This window comes from Paroedura picta, chromosome 3 (genome assembly GCF_049243985.1).
Source record: "Paroedura picta isolate Pp20150507F chromosome 3, Ppicta_v3.0, whole genome shotgun sequence".
Lineage (NCBI taxonomy): Eukaryota > Metazoa > Chordata > Lepidosauria > Squamata > Gekkonidae > Paroedura > Paroedura picta.
In genome coordinates, this window is record NC_135371.1 from 161,891,180 (window position 1) to 161,913,515 (window position 22,336).

General features: G+C 46.6%; 1 protein-coding gene across 2 annotated transcripts in view; it reads right to left on the reverse strand.

Annotated features, from left to right (window-relative positions):
* The window catches only part of LOC143833369 (unconventional myosin-Ia-like), a 68,460-nt gene that overhangs the window by 19,968 nt on the left and 26,156 nt on the right, over positions 1 to 22,336 (reverse strand). For both annotated transcript variants that reach the window (XM_077329098.1, XM_077329096.1), the window contains exons 9-21: positions 21,823 to 21,926; positions 19,635 to 19,782; positions 17,553 to 17,671; positions 15,974 to 16,060; positions 14,110 to 14,175; positions 11,069 to 11,173; positions 9,623 to 9,685; positions 9,128 to 9,328; positions 7,970 to 8,196; positions 7,641 to 7,841; positions 5,873 to 5,966; positions 4,323 to 4,472; positions 3,497 to 3,565 (exon numbers count right to left, since the gene is read on the reverse strand). In XM_077329098.1, the coding sequence (XP_077185213.1) occupies positions 3,497 to 3,565; positions 4,323 to 4,472; positions 5,873 to 5,966; positions 7,641 to 7,841; positions 7,970 to 8,196; positions 9,128 to 9,328; positions 9,623 to 9,685; positions 11,069 to 11,173; positions 14,110 to 14,175; positions 15,974 to 16,060; positions 17,553 to 17,671; positions 19,635 to 19,782; positions 21,823 to 21,926 (1,634 nt within the window). The remainder of the gene's footprint in view (positions 1 to 3,496; positions 3,566 to 4,322; positions 4,473 to 5,872; positions 5,967 to 7,640; positions 7,842 to 7,969; positions 8,197 to 9,127; positions 9,329 to 9,622; positions 9,686 to 11,068; positions 11,174 to 14,109; positions 14,176 to 15,973; positions 16,061 to 17,552; positions 17,672 to 19,634; positions 19,783 to 21,822; positions 21,927 to 22,336) is intronic.

A 22,336-nucleotide genomic window follows, 5' to 3' on the forward strand; every position in this document is an offset into this window, starting at 1 on the left:
CAGTTTCCTTAAATCCCCATCTTTAAATGAAAAGCCCGTAGCTCCTTCTGTTGTAGAGAGATGCTTTTCCTCTATCTCTCTACAAGAAATCACGTTTAAAAAAATGAAAAATGGGAATCCAGAGAACCTGATAGAGAGATTATAATAACGTTCTAGCACTTACAATGACACGTCAATTGCTGACTGCAAAAGAAGACCACCAGTAGGGGGAGACATGCTTTCAGCGGGACCCCGGGGAGCAGGAAAGACGCAGGGATTAATTCCGTATGGAATCCTTGTTGCTGTCGTGCAATGCCTTAACCTTGTTCTAGAACAGGGGTAGTCAAACTGCGGCCCTCCAGATGTCCATGGACTACAATTCCCAGGAGCCCTTGCCAGCATTCGCTGGCGAATGCTGGCAGGGGGCTCCTGGGAATTGTAGTCCATGGACATCTGGAGGGCCGCAGTTTGACTACCCCTGTTCTAGAACATCACAAGAACTAAGAGCTGGGCCATAGTGGATATTTCCAGTTTGAATTAATGAGCAGTTCATTGATGATTATTATTAATGGGCAGTTCAGTCAATTAGAAGAAGAGTTGGTTTTTATGCCCTGCTTTTCACAACCCGAAGGGGTCTCAAAACAGCTTATAATTGCCTCCCCTTCTTCTCCCAAAAACAGACACCCTGTGAGGTGGGTGGGGCTGAGAGAGCCCTGATGTTACTGATCTGTGAGAACAGCATTATCAGGACCGTGACTAGCCCAACCAGTGGAGGAGTGGGAAATCAAACCCTGGTCACCAGATCAGAAACTTGCACGCTGTACCACTCTACCAAGCTAGTTCTAATAATAGTGCCACAGACAACTGAGAGGTGTCGATGAGTAATATCCTAAATGGACATTACAAGAGAAATGGAGAACAAACCACGTTTCCCCCCCTAAAAAGAAAATACAGCATATCTGGTCACGGAGAAATGTGACACTTCCTACAACAAAAGCAAAAATTTTGAAGGAAGACATCTGACCCCAGTACTAAGGTAGCCAAACTTGAGGTAGCAGCTAGACGTTACAACTGGGGTTATGATTGATCTCCAGGTGACAGAACAGTTCACTTGGAAAATATGGTTACTTCTGATGGTGGGCTGTATTATTCCCTAACGAAGTCCGTCTCTTCCCCGAACCCCACCCTCCTCAGGCTGCATCTCTCAAATTTCCAGGTACTTTCCACCCTAGAGCTGGCAACCATACCTGGTACCCAGCAAACAAGTTACAGCTGGGCACTTGTGGCATTAAACTTCATCATCTGCAAAGGTATGCATACGGCATGCGCACTTTTAGAAGAGCAGGTATGAGGATTCTACAGGGATGTTGCTATTAGTACAATCACTGCTACTACATCACACCTCTTCGGCTTAAAGCAAAACAACTATGCAGCTGAATAAAAGCCCAGAGCCCTGCGAGAGCAGACAGGAGTGTACCATAGGAGAAAACAAGTAACAAATCTATTTGGTTTTTTAGTAAAGGCTGCTCTCCATTTTTAAAAGAAAAGAGGGGGGAAAAACCACCCTCCCTGTAAGTAAAAAACAAACAAACTAGCCAGGAACCTTTCTCCTGCAGTGTTAATTTATACTTTACTGCTAGGCCTTTAATAAAATAAAATAATTAAAAAAAACACCAACAACATAGGGAAGAATTCAAAATGGAACCCTGAATCATTCCACAACCTCTAGATTCTAACACACAATTCGGGCCTAGACAAACAAACAGGTACTGACTACACTTGTGAAGCAGATCCTGGCTTGATCCTGTAGATCAGGGGTAGTCAATCTGTGGTCCTCCAGATGTCCATGGACTACAATTCCCATGAGGCCCTGCCAGCAAACGCTGGCAGGGGCTCATGGGAATTGTAGTCCATGGACATCTGGAGGACCACAGGTTGACTACCCCTGCTGTAGATATTTCCCCCTGCCTTTCCCTCCAACACTTCTTCTCTCCTGGAAAAGTGGATCCATGGGGTTGATTCCTACCAGCTTTTGCACTGGTGTAACAGGAAGAAAGGAGGTTTAAGGGGTGGTGGTAATGGATTTATACCACCATGTTCGTTGATCTATGTATTGTAATTTTAATGTCCCTTTTAAATTTTTAATGGGGTTTTATTGGGTGGGGGGATTAATTGTGGTCGATTGTAACCCGCCACCAGCCGGTCTCAGGAGTGGCGGGAAATAAAAATCGAAATGATGTTATAATGGCCCAATTGGACAAAGTGGCATTTATGCCAAATCTGGCCCTCATAACCAATTAGTTCAATGCCTCTGACACAGAGGAAGAAGCAGCCCTGCCTTTCTTTCACATTTTGGACTTCCTCTTTTCTTTGTGTTACTGGGAACCATCTGATAGAATCTGCATTTGTTCTGAGTGGCCTTTCCGAAGGGCACTGAAGATCCCGTCTCTGCAAAGGTTGCTATGTTGATATAGCAATAATAATGCAGCTCCAGCTATGGTAGTATAGTTGCTGGTTTCTTGAACGATGTTTGTTGCCTCGAAAAACCATAATATCCCGAATGTTCTCTTTTTGAAGCAATTTCACAATTACTCGCCAAGCCCCGTGGGGGCTGTCATTCATTGACTTGAATCCCACTCCTTATCTCTCCAATTGGAAAACGTAATCCAGGAAACAGATCTATGCAGCTGGTGTTCTGCAAGAGCCCGTGCATGGCCTGGCAATCCTAGGTCACCTTAATTGATGGTGTGAAGTCATCCTGTGGAGTATCTCCCTGCCCTGGGGAAAACCACTGGGCAGAAAAATGTAAGACAGGATGTGGAAGAGGATCAATCCCATTTTCAGGGGCTGCTCCTTGAACGTCACTTCCGCGTTTGCCTTGAGATCTAGCAAACAAGGTTTCAGGATCACAAGGGTTTCAAGATCAACCCAAGGAGTGTGTACTCCATAGGTCAATCTCATCTGCTTACAACCGATATTAGCATCTCCAATACTGATTGTAATCAATACAAGAATTCCAAACTAAGTAACAGTTATATACTTTAGAAGAGTTTGGTGCAAAAAAAAAATCTGTATCTGTAAGTATGCAGCACTAGGGTTTATACTTATTATTCCAAAACACACCGTGAATGCATTTTAAAATTAATTCTGTTTGTAATACTTAAAGGTAAAGGTATCCCCTGTGCAATCACCGCGTCATGTCTGACCCTTGGGGTGACGCCCTCTACCGTTTTCTTGGCAGACTCATTACAGGGTGGTTTGCCATTCCCTTTCCCAGTCATTACCGTTTTACCCACCCTAGCAAGATGGGTACATTCTACCGACCTCGAAAGGATGGAAGGCTGAGTCAACCTTGAGCTGGCTGCTGGGATCGAACTCCCAGACTCATGGCCAGAGCTTCAGACAGCATGTCGGCTGCATTACCACCCTGCGCCACAAGAGGCTCCCAATACTTGTAATACTTAGGACCCCTAAAAGCCTGGCCCTAGTCAGTTTCCAAGTGTGCCACCCCACTCACCTTCCAGCCTCGGGCATAGGACTGGATAAGGAGAGCTGCCTTCTTCATCTTGGCATATTTCTTCTTTTGCTGTAAAATAAGAATTTTGCCTCAGTACAGAGTCCGTGGGCAAAGAAGGGGCCTGTTGCCAGATTCCATGTCAACTTGCCCTATGAACACACTTGGCATAGTGGCAAAAGCAATTGACTGAAGAAGCAATACAAGGCTCTTGATTATTCTTGCTGAAACTGGTTTGATAGGCAATACGTTGATTATTATTATTATAATCATTGCAAAGGATGCACAACAACAAATGCCCACACCAAATAAATGCAACCTAGAACTGAGACTAGCTCTGCTCCTCATTGGTGGTGCACTAGGCAAAGCTCAGAGGCAGCATAGTCACTGGCAGCTTTGCATTAATTTGTTTATTGCGCTAGGCTCCTCGGGGCGGCTTACAGCGATGTAATAAAACTAACATTAATACAATACGTTGCCAGTAAAAACATTACCGATAGAAGCGCTGCCCTGCAGTGTTACTTAATATCAACAGACAGTAGGAGGACCCAGTCCGGTAGGTGAAGCCCATAGGATATTTGGTTCTTCCAGGCATTCTAGCTTGAACCATATGAATAGCACGGAAAGCATTAAGGCGTGCAAGCCATAAACTGGAATCATACCTAAACGTCCCCATTTTACTTACTGTAGGGTTAGTCAAACTGCGGCCCTCCAGATGTCCATGGACTACAACTCCCAGAAGCCCCTGCCAGCATTCGCTGGCAGGGGCTTCTGGGAATTGTAGTCCATGGACATCTGGAGGGCCGCAGTTTGACTACCCCTAACTTACTGCATGGCCCCGGAACCAGGCAGAGATAAGGATCTGGCTGCTGCGCATCTTTTGATAATGCCTGCGGCATCTCCATGCCCGGTATGTCGCTTGGATCCGGGCGGCCAGCTCCTCCACTCGCCGCTGACGTCGGTCTTCCAAGTCAAAAAGCTGCAGAGGGAATATAGGAAAGCAGCAATATCAATAGTCATCTCTATGAACCCCGGGAGTTTCCCCTGACTTGCATTAATTCTAGTATGGGTGTCTTCACAAGTTTCTATGGTAAGAGGACATGCCACTGGAACCTCATCGTTTCATCAACCCTTTCGTGTTGCAAGCAATCAAAAAATATGAAGGGAAAAGCTACAGTAGCTAGGACATGCCTTCCATTCCTCTTCTTCATGCTACTGGGTCCAAAGCCACATAGCACTCAATAATGTCCTATAGTTGTGCGACAGCCATCTGCGACTGGATCGTCTTGCACACTTGCCAGTGACAGCTATTGTGCATAACGTGCAACCGTGCACAGAAGAAGATCTGCTCTCCAAGCAGTCTGATGTAGCACAAAAGTCAAGCAAGGGAACCTCTAATGAGGTTTCTGGCTTGTTGCATAAAAACAGTCCAACACATGATACTTTCAGCTGGTTCCAATAGCTGCTTTGCAATCACAATCACAATCACAATCTGTAAACTGCTCCACGGGAGCGGTAAAAATAAAAGGGTAAGGGCTATGTGGGAGGAGAAAGGGGTGCGCCGAGTCCAGGATAAAACTCTAAGGCCCCTCTGAATGTCAGTCCGGGTCAAGGGGCCAATTGGGAACCGCGCAGCACACAGCTCCCGGTTGGCCCCTTGGCCCGTCCTAGACGTCCCGGACTCGGGGGGGAGTGGCCCAGGGGAAGAGGCTTCGCTGCCAGGAAAGGAGCAGGGCCACCGCGTCTCTGACACGGCGGCCCTGCTCCTTTACCCACGCCGAGCCTGGGGGACTCAGGGGGAGGGGGCCATGGGCGGCGGGGTGGGGTGGGGGCTGCCTGGAGGACTGCAAGGGGGCTGGGGGCAGGACGCAGAGTGCTAGCATCCATTGTATTTACCAATACAATTTTAAAGTCAAGTTTTAGAGATGTTGCCCAAGTTCTTGATATCTTGGAAATTACAGTTTCTCATTGCTTGGGATGAAACTGCAATTTGGAGTCTAAGCCCTGGTTTATCTGCAGCTCCATTCCCTTCTGCTGGTCAGAGCTCTCTGCTTGTTGAAGACCCAGCTGGGCAAAGCTCTCAACCAGCAGAGGCTCAGGTGAAGCTGGGAGCTCCTGGCAATACTCTTCCTCTCAAGAGTCTTCCCTAACAGGACTAGGCCCCCAACATAGTGCTGGGCTGGATTCAAAGAAGATGACTGTTTGCGAAATCTAAGTACAGAATCTCCAACATCATATGAGTTTAAGCCAGACACTCCAACAACTGAGACTATGCAGCGCAGCCCCAATATACTTCCTCCCCCTCAATTCTGGCAAAACTAGCAAACTCTCCCGCATCTTACATCCCATTCCCTTCTCCTCCAAATCTCAATAACTCACCAGAGCAGGGGTGCGGATGAAGATCTTGGTGTGTCCGTATGCCAGCTCCTTGGGATCAACTGGCAGGCTGCTAAAGAGCGCCTGGACGCCGTCTCTGTATCAGGAAATGGACAATAGGAAAGAAGTCAAAGATTGCCTAGCCCGATCACAACTCAGGCAATGCAGGCCTCACTTTTTAACTGGTGCGGCAGAGAGACAATTCTCCATGTGTCCCACGTCAAGCAGCACTTTGGTTTGCCAGAGCAGTCTAGCTTGGTTGACAGCATAATTAACACAGCAATGGTGCACAACCTGATTAAAGAGTAGATAAAGGTTTATTTGGGAATTAACATACATGACAGGAAAGAGAAGAGAGTCTAGCTGAGAGAGAGAGGAGACTGAATATGGACCTTCCAAGAAGGAGAAGGAAATTGCCCAAAGAGTTGCAATCTAGAGACATTTAACAGAAGAGAAGGTGCTGTCCTCACTATCCTAATTGTTTACTTGCTGTCCCCTTCAAGGTCTTCTCCGCTTCTTCTCTGTACACCAGATATTGTGGTTTTCCAATAACATCTGCCTACTGTAACACAGAGACATGTAGGTGGAAAGTTCGAGGTGGAGAGGACTGGGTAGGAGGAACTAAAATAGTGGCAGTCTAATCTGTTTTATTCAATGAATTAATGAATTTTAAACAAAACAATATCACCTTTTGAAAATATTAAAAATAAGCGCCATGTGTTTATTGTCTATCATCCTAGTACATTTGTGCTGATGGGCAAAATGAGCAAGCAGTCTTACTGAGCGGGTGACCAGAATACCTGCAATCTTCCCCCTGCCCTTCTACACCTAGCCCTAGCTAATCAGAGCTTAGAAGCAAAGCACTACTTAAATGGGAGACTACCAAGGAAGACCAAGAGCGCTATGGAGAGGAAGGCAATGGCAAACCACCTTTGCTTAGCTTTTACCTTGAAAAACCCACAGCCCTAGGGGTTGTCATGAGTCCTTTGCAACTTGATGGCAATCAGCCATACAAGCTACGGGGAGAGAGACTTCTTTGTCTTAATTATAATCGTTATTAAATTCAGGGAAGTGGCCTGACACATCCATGAAGGGACTAGAGCCTAAATACTCCTCCCATAACTACAGTCCAGTGTAGTCTTTCTCAACTTTTTTATCGTTGAAAAACCCCTAAAACATTCTTCAAGCTTCAAGAAAACCCAGAAGTGGTACAATGGAGCAGAAGATTTGAGAAGCATAGCTATGGACACGCCCACCCGAGGCCCCCTCCAGGCCAATCACTGGCCATTGGGGGAGTTGATTGACATGACCATATATGGTCTTACCACTGGTAAATGTTTAACAAATTATATACACACACAAATTATATGTACACACATATACACACACATACACATACACACATACCCTTCCAGGGCCATCAAAATTCCCAGGGTTTCATGAAATCTACTGCCAGGGCTTCATCCTGACAGTAGATTACCCCCATGGCGGGGGTATGCCTGCCGAAGTTCAAATAACAGTTCAAATTGGATTGTCTAAAAGGAGATCTCAACCTCTGTCCCATTACTAGTCTTGGGAGACCACAATTTATTAAATACAGTGATCCCCCCCACACACACACCAGTACTCTCAGTGACTATTCCACAAATTTTTCCCAGTGTTCCCTTCAAAGCACTACCCATCCTCACCTCCCTGCTTAACCTCAGTTACCAATCCCTTTGATACTTTTACCCTAAGTTCCCACCGGGACATCACAGCTTCTCAATCTTACCTGGTGCTGCCGTTCCAGTGTGGCCAGGTCTCCTTGCAGAGCATTTTGTAGCGCTCCAGGCATGGCTCATAGCCTTGGCGATAGGCATAGCCAGCTCTTCGAACTCGCACATTCTCCAGCAGGCCGAGGTAGCGCACTTGTGTCCGGACCAGTGCGTCAGTAAACACTGCAGGTTTCTTGGAGTCATTGGGCTTGATGCACCTGATGGCCAAGGGAACAACCTCACTAAATCATCTCATTTGTCCGTCTCTATCAGCAGATTGTCTACATCCAAGTATAGCTCAGGGTTCTGCCCTAGTTTTTGCACATGTATGACACACATTAGTTACCTGATATAGTTGGGCTTCTTGGAGTAGAGGTTCTTCATGAGAGTGGCCACAGAAGCTTTGAACTGGAAGCCAGCGGTTGGCGGCCGCTTGAGTGAGACTTTTTCAGGGTCCCCTTCAGGGAACAGGGTGTGTAACAACTCATGCTTGGCCTTCCACATGGCTTGCGACAGGTCTCTGTAGAGCAGGTCATTGTTCTTCTCTATGAATCCAGTCACATTGTAGGTCACCTGGGGTAGAAGAAGTTCAGTGGCTTAAGTAGGCCCATGAGAGCCAGTTTGGTGTAGCAATTAAGAGCAGTGGCCTATATTCTAGAGCAGGGGTAGTCAACCTGTGATCCTCTAGATGTCAGTGGACTACAATTCCCATGAGCCCCTGCCAGCAACAGCTGGGAATTGTAGTCCGCAAACATCTGGAGGACCATAGGTTGACTACCACTGTTCTAGGGAACCAGGTTTGGTTCCCCACTCCTCCAAATGCAGGCAGCTGGGTGACCTTGGATCAGCTCTCTTAGAGCACTGGTTCTCAATCTGGGAGTCAGGACCCCTTTGGGGGTCGAATGACCCTTTCATGCAGCTTGGCCAGGGGGGGGTGCCATCCTTGCGGGGTAGATCGAGAGAGAGTTTGTCTGTCTGGAGTAGCAGAAAAGAGCGAGATCGGCCTGGTGGGACAAGAGGCAGAACTGAACTGAGAAACCCTGGGAAACAAAACAATTCATATGCAATTATGAACAGTGGATCTTCACTCCATTGGTCAGTTTCGGTTTAATTTCTGTGAAAGCACACTTGCATAATTTTACGGTTGGGGGTCACCACAACATGAGGAACTGGATTAAAGGGTCGCGGCATTAGGAAGGTTGAGAACCACTGGCTTAGAGCTCTCTCCACCTCACCTACTGTGATGCTCCCCTGTTGCACCCCTTGAGGATGCAGTGGCTCTGGGGTTGGGTGGCCTGACACCTAGTCCTCAGGGTGCCCGCTATGGGGAGAAGGAGGGAAGGCGATTGTAAGCCATTGACTACCCTGGGTAGTAAAAAGCGGGGTACAAAAACGTGTTTTATTGGACATAGTAACTTCCCACATTCTCCCTCCCCCCCCCCAAAAAACAATGCTGGGCACCCCTCCCTCCACTACTGTCAGCTGTGAGAGGAATCCTCCTTACTTTGCCAGCATAATGATCGATACGGAAGCAGTCCGCCAGCATACTGGCATCCATGATATGTTTGGCATTCTGGGTGACTCGGCTCTCATAGCGTTTGTGGCGTTTAAAGACTTGGTTGAGTTTGGACAGGAACGTCACTTCATTCACATTCCCGGGGCGAAGGCACTCCTCATCCAGCATGGCCAAGATCCCACCTGTGTTCTGCACACACAAACACAAGCCCAGTTACAGCACAGTTCTGCCCACACTGGAACTGGTTTCAGCTGCATCAACTGAGGATTTATCCCAGCTGCTGGTTCTGTGGCAAACACAACAAAGAGACAACAACTTTGTGTAGTGGTTAAGAGGGGCAGTTTCTAATCTAGAGAGCTGGGTTTGATTCCGTGCTCCGCCACATGCAGCCAGCTGGGTGACCTTGAAATTACTCCCTAGTGAAATTACTCAGTGAAATTACTCCCCATTCCTTCCTATTTTCGAAACTTGAAAACAACTCACATCCTCAATTAAGTTACAGATGACGCTGTTATCAAAGAAGTCCACAGGAGTCCATGCAATGCCCTATGGAAGAGACAAATACTGTTTTAAGGAAGTTTCACAGTAAGGTTAACGCCGTTCATTCTGAAATACACTCAACGGTGCTTGGCCAACACCCCCACATCATAGGGGAGAGGTTTGTAAGGGGGGAGCAACTGAAGATAACTCACCCTAGTGGAGATGGTTAGTTCTGGACCTCTGCCCTGTCAAACTCTGCAGGGAGTTTGACAGAGGTGCAGAACTAAGCCTGCAAACCTGAGGTTGGAACCGAGTAGCAGAGAGTGAGGAGATCCAAAGAATTTGCCCAACATCAGAAATCATTAAAAAAAAATCATCATATCAAGAATGTGATCATGTTAACAGGGGAACCAAGGAAGGAAGGAAGGAAGGAAGGAAGGAAGGAAGGAAGGAAGGAAGGAAGGAAGGAAGGAAGGAAGGAAGGAGGGAAGGAGGGAAGGAGGGAGGGAGGGAGGGAGGGAGGGAGGGAGGAAGGAAGGAAGGAAGGAAGGAAGGAAGGAAGGAAGGAAGGAAGGAAGGAAGGAAGGAAGGAAGGAAGGAAGGAAGGAAGGTTCGGTGATGGTGAAAAGTCCCATCACTTATGGTGACTCTACAGTTTTCAAGGCAAGAAATGTACTAAGGAGGTTTGCCACTGCCTGGTTCTGCATGGCAACCCTAGACTTCCTTGGAGGTCTTCCACTGAAGTTCTAATCAGAGTCAACCCAGGTTAGCTTCTGAGACTTGACAAGATTGTGCTTGCCTGGGCCATCTTGATCAAGGTATTTACACCCAACTAATGAGCAACAGAAGGACGTTAGTGACAGGACAGCATGAAATTCTCCCTTGCAAAGGATGACACTAGCCAGAAAAATGCCTTCGAGGCATGCCTGTCATTGCAAATTAATTTCCCTGGGTGGTTACCACAAGCCACATATGCATTAGCCACACCATTAACAAACCTCCATGCTTATTTATTGCATGCTTTGCAAATGCATTTCATGCACCTCTGAGCCCTTTAAATGCTTATGTTACTTATTGTTTATAATGGTTGCCACTCCAATAAAAGGGGAAAATGAGCCACCTTGCTTTATCTCCCATAACCAGATGCAGTTTTATCTCCTGATGCAGTTTTACTGTCTCACCGTCACAGCATTTGTTTTGGGAAGGCACAAACATCTCATCCATGTAACTTTTCAACCATTTTTGAAAACATAAAAGGTCATGCATGTATGGCTCTGCACATCTTCTAATCCTTCTGTTATGGTGGCTGGACATTCCAGCCCTTTAGCCACAAAGGATCACAGGTTCGAATACTGGTTTCAAATCCCACGTCACGTTTAACATTTCAATAAACTTATTTTAAGCACCAAATATGAGAATCTGCATAGATTTTACGGCAGAATTGGCTACCTCCCGAATGTACTCCTCTTGTTCTTCTTTCAGGGTCAGCAAGATGAAGATCTGCTGCAGCTTCTCATTACAGTAATTGATAATGAACTGCTCAAAGCTGTTGTTCTACAAAGAAAAGACAAAGAAAGAGACGGGATGGCAGCAAAAAGTGCAAAATGACACAGTGCCTGGTCAAAGACTGCTTGTATGTGGTTCCTTAAAGCCTCGTGACACCTTAACGACTACAAGCTTTAGTTTATTTTAAAAAAAAATTCTAATAGGAAAGCCCATTTTGAAAATGGGCCATAGAAGGGCTACAGTGGGGTGGACTGCCCAGGCTAGTGCAGCAAAACATGGCAAGACAGCCCCCTAGTTCTTTCAGCAGCCAGGAAGTGCGGTAGAGCAGTGGTCCCCAACCCCCGATCCGGGGACCGGTACCAGTCCATGGATCAGTCAGTACCGGGCCGCGGCTCCTCCTTGTCCTCCTCCCCAGCTGCTGCCCCGGGAGCTGTCCTGCCAATTTGCCACCGGGTAACCTTTGCTGGTCTCTGGCAGCTGCCATGGCTGGGGCTCCCCTCGGCGTGGCACTGCGCAGCTGCTGCTGGCAGCACCTCCCAGTGGGCAGCAGGAAGTCAGGGGTGCCGTCGGGAAAGCAAGTGGAGCAGGGGCTCAGGTGGTGGCGACGTGCCTTGGCAAAAGACTACCCCCCCCGGGCCTCAGTAAAATTGTCAAGCGTTGACCGGTCCCCAGTGATAAAAAGGTTGGGGACCACTTCGGTAGAGCACACCAGGGCAGCCATCCTAGTGGCCAGGAGGCTGGGGAAGGCAGTGCCACCATGGGATTGTACACGCAGAGGCCTTCCCCACCCTCTCAGCAGCCAGGAGACTGAGGACTGCGGCACTGCTGTGGAGCACAGCAGGACAGCTGTCCCCAGCTTACCTCCTGCAGGTTCTTCCTCCTCATGACAAGTGCTGGGAAGTGTCATGGAGAGGGAGGGGGTAGGGAAGAGCCTCTGATTGGCCCTCAGTGGGGGAGTGCCATCACTCTATTGAGGGTATGTCCCCCAGCAAGGGCCAATCAGAGACTCAGCATGTCATTGGAAGCACCACAATGTTTTTATAGATTATATTTCATTCTTCAAAGAAAAAATCGACATACAGCAAAAATAAAAATTATACATAGCAGTTTGGGAACCATTAGTCATTATACAATAGAATAAAATATGGATTAATAAAGATCTGTCCCCTTTTCCTGTTCTCCAAATGCTTAACATGAATCACCCATTTCCCTCATGTCTGAATGTTAATGTTATTTAATATTTAACAGAGCTTACTGCTATATTATCAGTACGCCAATGCGTTCATTATTACTACGTATTCCGATATAAATCTTATAGTCTGTACTAATCTACATTGACACTTGAACAAAAACATTATCTTAGTCTTACTCAAATTGACAATTCAGCGTAAATCAACTCTCAAAAGGAGAAAATATAAATTGCCATGATATAACTTCTAATTCTAAATATACATTTAAAAAAATATTTCTCACTGTAGATTTAACTACTGATCTCATAGTAGACTCTCCATCTTTCCTCAAACTTCATAATTGATCTGTTTTTCAAATACGATGTTAGAATAGCCACAATTGCATACTCAGCCAATTTAGAATTCCAGCCTTCTAAAAATGGACAAGCAGCACTCAATGCAGTGGTCCCCCACCTTTTTATCACCGGGGACCACTCAAAGCCTTTTACTGAGGCCCGGTGGGGGGGGGGGTAGTTTACTCCTCTACTCTCAACCACTGCCCTAACTGATCGCTATGGTAATGTTTAAACATCCCTTCAAAATAAGATACAGACACGCCACAACAATGAACATCAGGAACATTTTATTTTCATGGAAATTTTAACTCATGACAATGACAAATCAATGGGAACCCTGAGCTTGTTTCTCTGCAACGAGATAGTCCAATCTGGGAGTGATGGGAGACAATGACACCCGAAGTGTGTTGTAAAGGGCCGGGGGGATGAAGTAAAGGGCCGGGGGGGGGAAGAAGGCGTCCTTAGGGGCCCACCTCCAATTAATCGATGGACCACATGTGGTCCGCAGCCCACAGGTTGGGGATCGCTACTATAATGTATTGGAGCATAAGCCTTCATGGGCCCTTAGTATTACAGAACATATATCTATTGGCTACAACAGACTGACATGCCTACTACATACCATATATACTCAAGCATAAGCCGACCAGGATTTTAGCCGAGGCACCTAAATTTTCCACAGTATCAACAATAACAGGTAAGTGGGACCCTTGCTTGAGTATAAGCCTAGGGGGGCTTTTTCAGCCTTAAAAAATGTGCTGAAAAAGTAGGTTTATACTGGAGAATATTCAGTAAGTGTTGTCAAGTTGCAACCAACTTATGGCAATCCTAGCAAGGGGCTTTCAAGACAAGATAGATATCTGAAACCTTTATTGGCGTAACTTTCAAGCCAAGTAAGAAGTCATCACCTTGCTTCCCAAAGCCTTCCTTAGCAGTCTCCCATCCAAGTACCAACCTCATTTCCAATAGCTGATGAGATCAGGCTATACCATGCTACCTTCCTCTAATATGGCTACCCACCTGAAATAGGCTAAGAACCTAAAAGGTCAAGCAGCCAAATAATATATGATATGTTGAAATACAAATATATTTATTATAATTCTAATATTTAGCAGTTACCCTTCTGAAATACGCATCCCATTTTCGGTCAATGTATGCCAGGCCTCACTTGCTCAGTTCCTACTTATGCTCCTGTAACTAACAGCCACATCAAGTCTTCACAATTCTTCAGTCCTGGGAGCCTTCAATCAAGACCAGGGCCCATTCTGCACACGTTGGATAATGCACTTTCACCGTACTTTTGCAGCTGGATTTTCCTGTGCGGAACAGGAAAATCTACTTCTAAAGTGCATTGAAAGTGCATTATCCAACAAGTGCAGAATGGGCCCAGGTCCACTGCCCAAGGCTCTCCCCAGATCTTTGCTTTAAGAAGGGAGTTCCAAGGATGCCCATCACTCACCTGAAAAATCTCAAAGCCGTAAATATCCAGTACACCCATCACTTTCTTGCGCTCGGTTGTTTTCACCTAGGAAATCGAAGAGCGGTTGGTCACTGGATCTCTGAAAACATTTACAATCCACAGTCCTTCCAGGCACTTAAAGAAGAATATGCACCACCATTATCCAATACTGATTTCTCAGCCCCAAACACAGATAAAAATGCTACTTCCCTTGTCCATGGAGCTCAAAAAAGCATTCTGATTTTATCCCTCAACAAGGCAAGGAAAGTTAGGGCAAGTTGAATTTGTGGATGACAGAAAACCACCTGGTGAACTTAATAGTTGAATAAGGGCTCTGAAGTTTTCTTCTTATCAAAAGCCACCACTTCCACCACTGCACCATTTGGCTTGCAGTACTGAAGGAATGGGGAGAAATGGGCCTGCATGGCCCCTTCCAATTCTATGATTCTATGATTCTAAATCTACCAGGTATCCTTTACTGTGACTATGAAGAAAAAAAGGGAGTCCCAGAATCTAAACCCTGGGGTTTTTTGAAACCCTGGGGTTTTTGATGGCCCTGGAAGAATTTCCCAAATGGGTAGGAGTTAATTAAGTTTTAATATATTTGTATTTGTTAAATATTTTTTCAGTGATATGACCATATATGGTCATGTCAGGCTCCCCCCCCCTCCTGAAGGGGGTGGGCAGGGGAGGGGACCAGGATGGGCGTGTCCACAGCTGTACTTCCCAAGCATATTCTGCACGATCGTGCCACTTCTGGGGTTTCTCGAAGCCTGAAGGATGTTTCAGGGGTTTCTCAACAGCAAAAGGGAAGGCTGGTCTAAACAAACGACCAAAGCAAGTATCTACAGTGGCAGGAAGGAACCGGCAAAACCTCCTCCCAATTTTTCCACTGGTGAAAGTTGCTTTGACAAGTGAAAAATACAGCCAGGATCCAGACCTACTTCAATTTAACAAGTCCTGAACCAGGTGAGATGCTACAAGATTCGTGATAAATTTTAACTACAGAGAATTTAGATCTCTACAAAATCTTTCCTCCTCTACTATTTTCCCAGCCCTTAATCCAATTCCCACTAGTTTCCCCATTGGGAAAAGCATAGTTACTGCCAAAGGCAAATGGTAAGTTTTCCCAGGGAGGTCCAATAGCAGCTCACATGTGATATTTAAGATCAGGAGAGAGAAAAAGTCCACATGCCCCCAATGAAGCATCTAAATGACAGGTACTATTTAACAATCAATGAACGAGCACCATCGACAAAACTTTCAGCATCTCTTCTGTTTGGCCCTTAGGGTAGTCAACCTGTGGTCCTCCAGATGTCAATGGACTACAATTCCCATGAGCCCCTGCCAGCGAATGCTGGCAGGGGCTCATGGGAATTGTAGTCCATGGACATCTGGAGGACCACAGGTTGACTATCCCTGAGAAGACACCACTGAATTTGATTGGGATTAGGTTCAAGGCCTACAGTAGTAAGTACTTATTGCTTCGTGAAATTCACACAAGCCCAAGAGGCAGTGATGGCTCCTAGGTGGGAAACCTTTAAAAAGGAGTGGACAAATTAATTAAGATTATAGTTCTTTTAATGGTTATTAGATAGAACGGCTAAACTGAACCTCAGTTAGTATACCTCTAAATACCAGCTGCCTGACACAATGGCACAACCAAAGGAAACTCAAAGTTTTGCAATGCAGAATTAGAGAATACAGAAATATCCTCCTATAACAGCTCTGGTGAGAATATAGCCCTTGTTATTGCAATGGAAAGACGCGACGTAACTCCTTGAGGAGTAAAGGGATTGCAGCACAAGGAGGAGGAGGAGGTATCCATCTGCAGAGCATTTTTCATTGGATGCATAGCACTCACTTTGATGCTCTCATTGATCCTGTTAACTAGCCAGTTAAATAGCCGGTTATAGATATTCTTCGCAAGGGCATCCCGCGCATAATAACCCTAAGAAACAAACAGAAGTTATTAGTGAGTGAAATCCAGCCACTCGGGAAAGCTGAATATCCTCAGAAGGCGTGCTAATCAGTGCCCCAGGAATGACCCAACCCCGGAGTTTGGTTATAGACCATTTTGTGTGTTTTTCCTTGCATGTATGCAACCAGTTTTCACATGATGACTCCCCCTGTGCACCCATTGCAGTTGTCCATTTGTGAGAATAATATGCACTGCTTCAAAATTGTGTGATGGACACCCATAACAGGAATATACACTGCATAAGTAGCACTGATGAGTCCAGCAAGAGGTTTGAAGACCAAGTCATATGAGGAAAAGTTGAGGGAGCTTGGTCTGCTTAGCCTGGAGAGAAGACAACTAAGAGGTGGTATGTGATCCATGCGACGGTCATCTCCAGGTTAGACTTCTGTAATTCCGCTATGTGAGCCTGGCCTTGTCTCTGGTCTGGGAATTACATCTGGTGCAAAATGTAACTGCTAAGGTTCTCATTGGAACATCGTGGAGGGCCCATATCCAGCCTGTGCTGTGGCAGCTGCATTGGTTACCAGTGGACTACCGGATCAGATTCAAGATACTGGTTTTGATACTGGTCTGGGTCCTGTGTACTTGAGGGACTACTGATTGATTGATTGATTGATTGTTGAATTTATACCCCACCCCTCCCAACATGTCAGCTTGGGGCGGCTTACAAAAAAAAGGCACAATAGCCCAATACAATAAAACAGTAAAATCAATACTCCCCCCCAATTAAACATAAAACAGCATTAAAACCACCAAACAGCAACAAGATGGTGGACAAAAATCAGAAAATACTCCCTATGACCAATGTAGGCTGTGGCGCTCAGCAACAGTGAATAAAGTGGAGATGCCTGAGCCAAGGGAAGTCTGCCTGGCGTTGTCCAGGGCCAGGGCCTTTTCAGCCCTGGCCCCGGCCTGGTGGAATGAGCTCCTGGAAGAGCGGAGGGCCCTGCAGAAGCTCATATCATTCCAGAGGGATTATAAAATGGAGCTCTTGGTTGAGGCCTTGGTTGAGGTCAGGCAGAACAGGGAAGATCTTGCCCCTCCCTAGATTGCCATTTTACCATCTCCCTGGGCATAATGGTTGGTGGGGGAAAGGTGGGGGTTGGGTATAGAGCTGGGAGGGGGTTAATGGAGATAGGTGGGTGGGAGTGGGTTCTTATACTTTTTGTATTGTTTTTAACTGTTGTGAACCACCATGAGCCAGCAGACTGGAAGACCTGGCAACCTTATCTCCAATGGCTGAAAGCCTCTTAAAAATACTTGGTGGACACCAGAAAAGTTATCAGCAGGCTCCACCGCACCACATTGGGAACTCACGGGCTAATGTGACTGGGTTTTTTTGTAAGATTATCCTATATTGCCATTGCTTAGGCCTGGGGAAACAGGCCTAAGTGTTCATGAAAGAAGCATGCATGCAATATCCCCCAAACAGCATTCATTCACATCTTAATAGCATACTTACTTGAGAGACCCTCAAAGCTGTCACCATTTTCTCCTGATGGGTCTCCACAGTACGGGAGCACAAGGCATGCTCCAGTACAGTTTCGTCCAGCTTGATCAGTTGACATATCTCCCTTACCACTGCAAAAAAAATTAAATCAGGAGCAGGGAGGATTTTTTAGTTAGCGTTTGATCCTTTCTTGTTAGACTTTTGACACTGGTGATACATTACCCCAAGACCCAAGAGATTCATGGAATGGATACCAGATTTCACAGCCTCAGGCAGGCCATCGACCAAGCATTGCTCCAGAATACATCTTGGTGATAGTACCTGGGAGTTGACAGCCTAGAGAATTTGACACTATATATGCACCAAATTCAAGGAAAAACTGGGAGTCAAAAAAACTTTTCGTGCATGTTTTTCATGCATCCACCATGCCTTGAAGTGATTCCCTTTGTAAAATAATTTTGTATTGGAATGCAAGCCTACTGTCACTCAAACACAGACTTCTGACTTCAAATGCCTATAGCTATAAAAGCAATGAGAAACAATCGCCTTGAGATTTATTGTTAAAAGTAGGGTTTAAAATGGGGGGGGGGGGAGGTTCCCTTCTTTAAAAAAAAATGTGTAGGATTGTAGTTCTTGTTCAAATGGCTTCTATCATATTATGGCCTGGGAGATGCAGGGGGGTGGTGTGCTTTCCACCCCTAGTTCTATCCCCAGCACAGCTGGCATTCCATTCAAATCTATTATAAAACCACCATTTGGCATGTAGTAGCAGAAGAGAGACTCTAAAGCCAATGGGGCATAGAGAGAAGGGAGCCACATCAAGAAGGGAGACCAGATTCTCCAGATTCCAAAATGTCCAAGGTCCTAACTAGGCATGTGCACAGGAAAAAAAAATGGGAAATTTCAGATTCAACCGGAATAGATTCGGCTGAAATGTGAATCACCTGAAACACCCTTCACTGGTTCGGACCATTTCAGATTCAACTGGAATATATTCAGGCTAAATCCGAATCATGCAAATCATACTTTACTGGTTCGGATTCAGCTGAATCAATTTGGTCGAATTTGAAGCGGTCCGAATATTTTTCACCCACACATGCCTCTCTCTCCCCCCCCTTTCCAGGAAGCAGGAAATAGATTTGGGTACCTTTTGGCTTATCCAAACCTAATTGCCCATCCTAACTGGACACAATGCTGAGAGTTATAAGGTCAGATATTCCAGGCATATTCTTATTTGTAAATAGCAGCTGTGCAAGCATCCATTTCAGCTTGGACTGCAGTATGGGGAGGGGGAGAGACGGCTTTGGACAACAGTGTGTTGGGAAAGGATTAACCTCCCCTCCCTCCATACTGGAACTCAGATCCAAATTAAGGCCCATGCAGCACTTATTTAGTGGAAAGGGCCATCAAGACGCCGCCAACACAGTGACCCCATAGGATTTTCAATCCAAGAGACATTCAGAGGTGGTTTGCCATGGAGTACCTTTGTGTTCCAACCCTGGACTTCCTTGGTGATCTCCCATTCAAGTACTAGCCTGGGCCAACCCTTCTTCGCTCCCAAGATCTTATGAAATTGAGCTAGCCTTGGGCATCCAGGTCAGGTGAGGAGATGTTTCCCAAGGGAAAAAATGCCTGAGCATACCAACCAGCCATGATTCCCCTAGCATCATATCGAATTAGGCCTTAAACGAGGAATTCCCAACTGGTGCTCCCTGATCGTTCCCCTATATCCTCAGCCACAAGTTATTCCCAGAATTGCTAGGAAAGCAGGGAGCTGGCTGCTTCCATTGACCAGGGGGTGGCATTCTTGTGTGGTTAAAACGCCTGGGAAAGGGGGCGGGGCCTAAATGCCTATCCCTGCCTCAAACTGCCTCCTTTCTCTCCCCCTCCCCTCAGTCCTCCTCAGGGGTGCCAGGAAGGCATGGCCAGCTAACATAATTTCTGGGTCGGTTCTGGGGCTCCTCAAAACCCGGAAACTATTTCAGGGGCTCCTTCACAGTCAAAAGGCTGAACAAGGCTGCCTTAAACAGTTTGGCATCCAAGCTTGGGTTGAGTTCCCCACCCTAACCGTTGATATGGACTTTCCCTGCTGACCTTGCTCGTTCTTGATTCCACATGACTCCGCCCCACTGGCTTGAAATTGCTCGCTCAGTTGCACGTTGCCCAGCTTGAGGACGACAGCTGTCACCTCCAGCACCGCAGTCACCTCAGCTGAGGAAAAGCCAATGCCTTTCATGGCATCCTTGGGGAGAAAGCAACACGGAAGAGCATTAGACCAGGGGTAGTCAACCTGTGGTCCTCCAGATGTCCATGGACTGCAATTCCCATGAGCCCCTGCCAGCAAACACTGGCAGGGGCTCATGGGAATTGTAGTCCATGAACCGCAGGTTGACTACCCCTGCATTAGACAATCTGAGGTTCACAGAATTGCATAAGAGTACTGAGACACGAGGCAAAATGCAATTATGCCATTTGGGACGAGCCCAGGTGTGCACATTATCCAGTTAACCAAAAATAAATACCTGGAGACTTTTTTTTTTGCGGGGGAAGCCAGGAGTGGGTGGGATTTGGAGCGGGAAGGGACTTTGGTAGGATATAATTTTATTTATTTATTAGTTCCCCTTTTATGCCGCCACTTCCCGTCCAGCCGGCCCATGGCAGCTTACAACAGGTATAAAATACAGTAAAAAAGCAAGAAAACACGATGATAACCTTTAAAAAAAACCTCCCACCCTCCCTAACTGCCCCACCCCAATCTCCATATTAACCCCCAAACCAAGCCAGCAACAACTGCCATAAATGCACAGGAAGGTGTAGCAAGGCGGCAGACGCCGGAAGACGCACCAGAGAGGGGGCCAGATCTTCTGTAACTTGGCCTCATCTGCACACCTGGCAGAACAGCTCCATCTTGCAGGCTCTATGGCAGAGGTAGTCAACCTATGGTCCTCCAGATGTGCATGGACTACAATTCCAGGAGCCCCTGCCAGCAAATGCTGGCAGGGGCTCCTGGGAATTGTAGTCCATGCACATCTGGAGGTCCACAGGTTGACTACCCCTGCTCTATGGAACTCTAAAAGTCCTGTCAGGGTCTTCAGGTCTTTTGGGAGTTCATTCCACCAGGCAGAAGCCAGGGACACAAAGGCCTGGTGAGCCTCACGCTGGGGACCTTTAATTTGTTTGAACCTGCGGAGTGCATAGCCATGTGGGGGACATAGGTGGTTAAATGGTCCCTTGAACTTGATCTTTTATTCAACTGGTAACCAGTGCAGCTGTGGGTCCTCCATGGTGTTCCTGTGAGGCCCCTAGCAGCTGCATTTTGCCACACAGTCTCCCCTCCAAAGCATTTGTTTTCTTCCAGGTGACTGATCTTTGTCAGGTGATCAGTTGTAATAGTGGGAGGTCCCCAGGCGCCCCCTGGAGATTGGCAACCCAAGATAATGTTGGGTAATGCACTTTCAATGCAATTTAGAAATATTTTTTTTTGTTTCGCACAGGAAAATCCAGCTGCAAAAGAATATTGAAAGTGCATTATCCAGCATGCGTGGAAGGATCCATAGAGACTAGCTCTGTAATCCGGAGATGAGTTTTAATTCCAGATCTCCAGGCCCTACCTGGATGGTGGCAACCTTAGGAAAGGTTGGACAAAGGGCAGGAGAGAATATTTCAGCAAATATACATTTACTCTTTGTGTATATGGACACATTACTGTAAACAACCCCCTTCAAGGATCGCTGCCTTGTTGTGGCAAGGGGGCTTGCGTAGTTCAGTGAAGCTATGAGCTATGCCGTGCAGGGCCACCCAAGACGGACAGGTCATAGCTGAGAGCTCTGACAAAAGGTGATCCACTGGAGAAGGAAATGGCAAACCACTCCAGTATCTTTGCCATGAAAACTCTATGGACAGTTCCAAAAGGCAAAACGATATGACGCCGGAAGATGAGCCCCTCAGGTCGGAAGGTGTCCAATATGGTAGAGGACAGGAAGGCCTGGAGGATCATTGTCCATGGGGTCGCGATGGGTCGGACACGACTTCGCACATAACAACAACACTGTAAACAAAGGTTTTAAACATGTTCCTCTTGAACCCCATCTTTTTAATGTCCGATTTCACACTGGAGTAAGAACATATTCCCTTTTGGCCAGTGAGATATAAGTCGGGACAGTGTAGCTATTCGAGTCTCCTATATTAAGGAAGTCTCACTTCTGGAAACTCCTCAGACGGATTATAGGTGACAACAAACCAACATAATCAAGGCCCAGCCCTGCCACAACCCAGTCAGTACCTGAATAGCCCTGAATTTGGCAGCATCATCCACTCCATCCAGGCTTGGGGCTTCCTTGTTGAGGTATTCATAGAGGCCACAGTCTCGCTCTAGCTTCAGCTGTTCTGTGGGGAAAGAGAGACGTGCTGTTGACCCAACCGCCTTCCTTTCAGAGCCCCCTTCACAGCAAGCGTGCCAGTCTTCTTACCTCTTCTCCTTTTCAGGCACTAACTTCTCAAAACCAAAAGGAAATTCAGATTGCACCCCTCGCCCCTGACTTCACCAGGCCTCTTTGGCACAGAATATAGCTCTCTCTTGTGGCGCAGAGTGGTAAGGCAGCCATCTGAAAGCTCTGCCCATGAGGCTGGGAGTTCAATCCCAGCAGCCGGCTCAAGGTTGACTCAGCCTTCCATCCTTCCGAGGTCGGTAAAATGAGTACCCAGCTTGCTTGCTGGGGGGTAAACGGTAATGACTGGGGAAGGCACTGGCAAACCACCCCGTATTGAGTCTGCCATGAAAACGCTAGAGGGCGTCA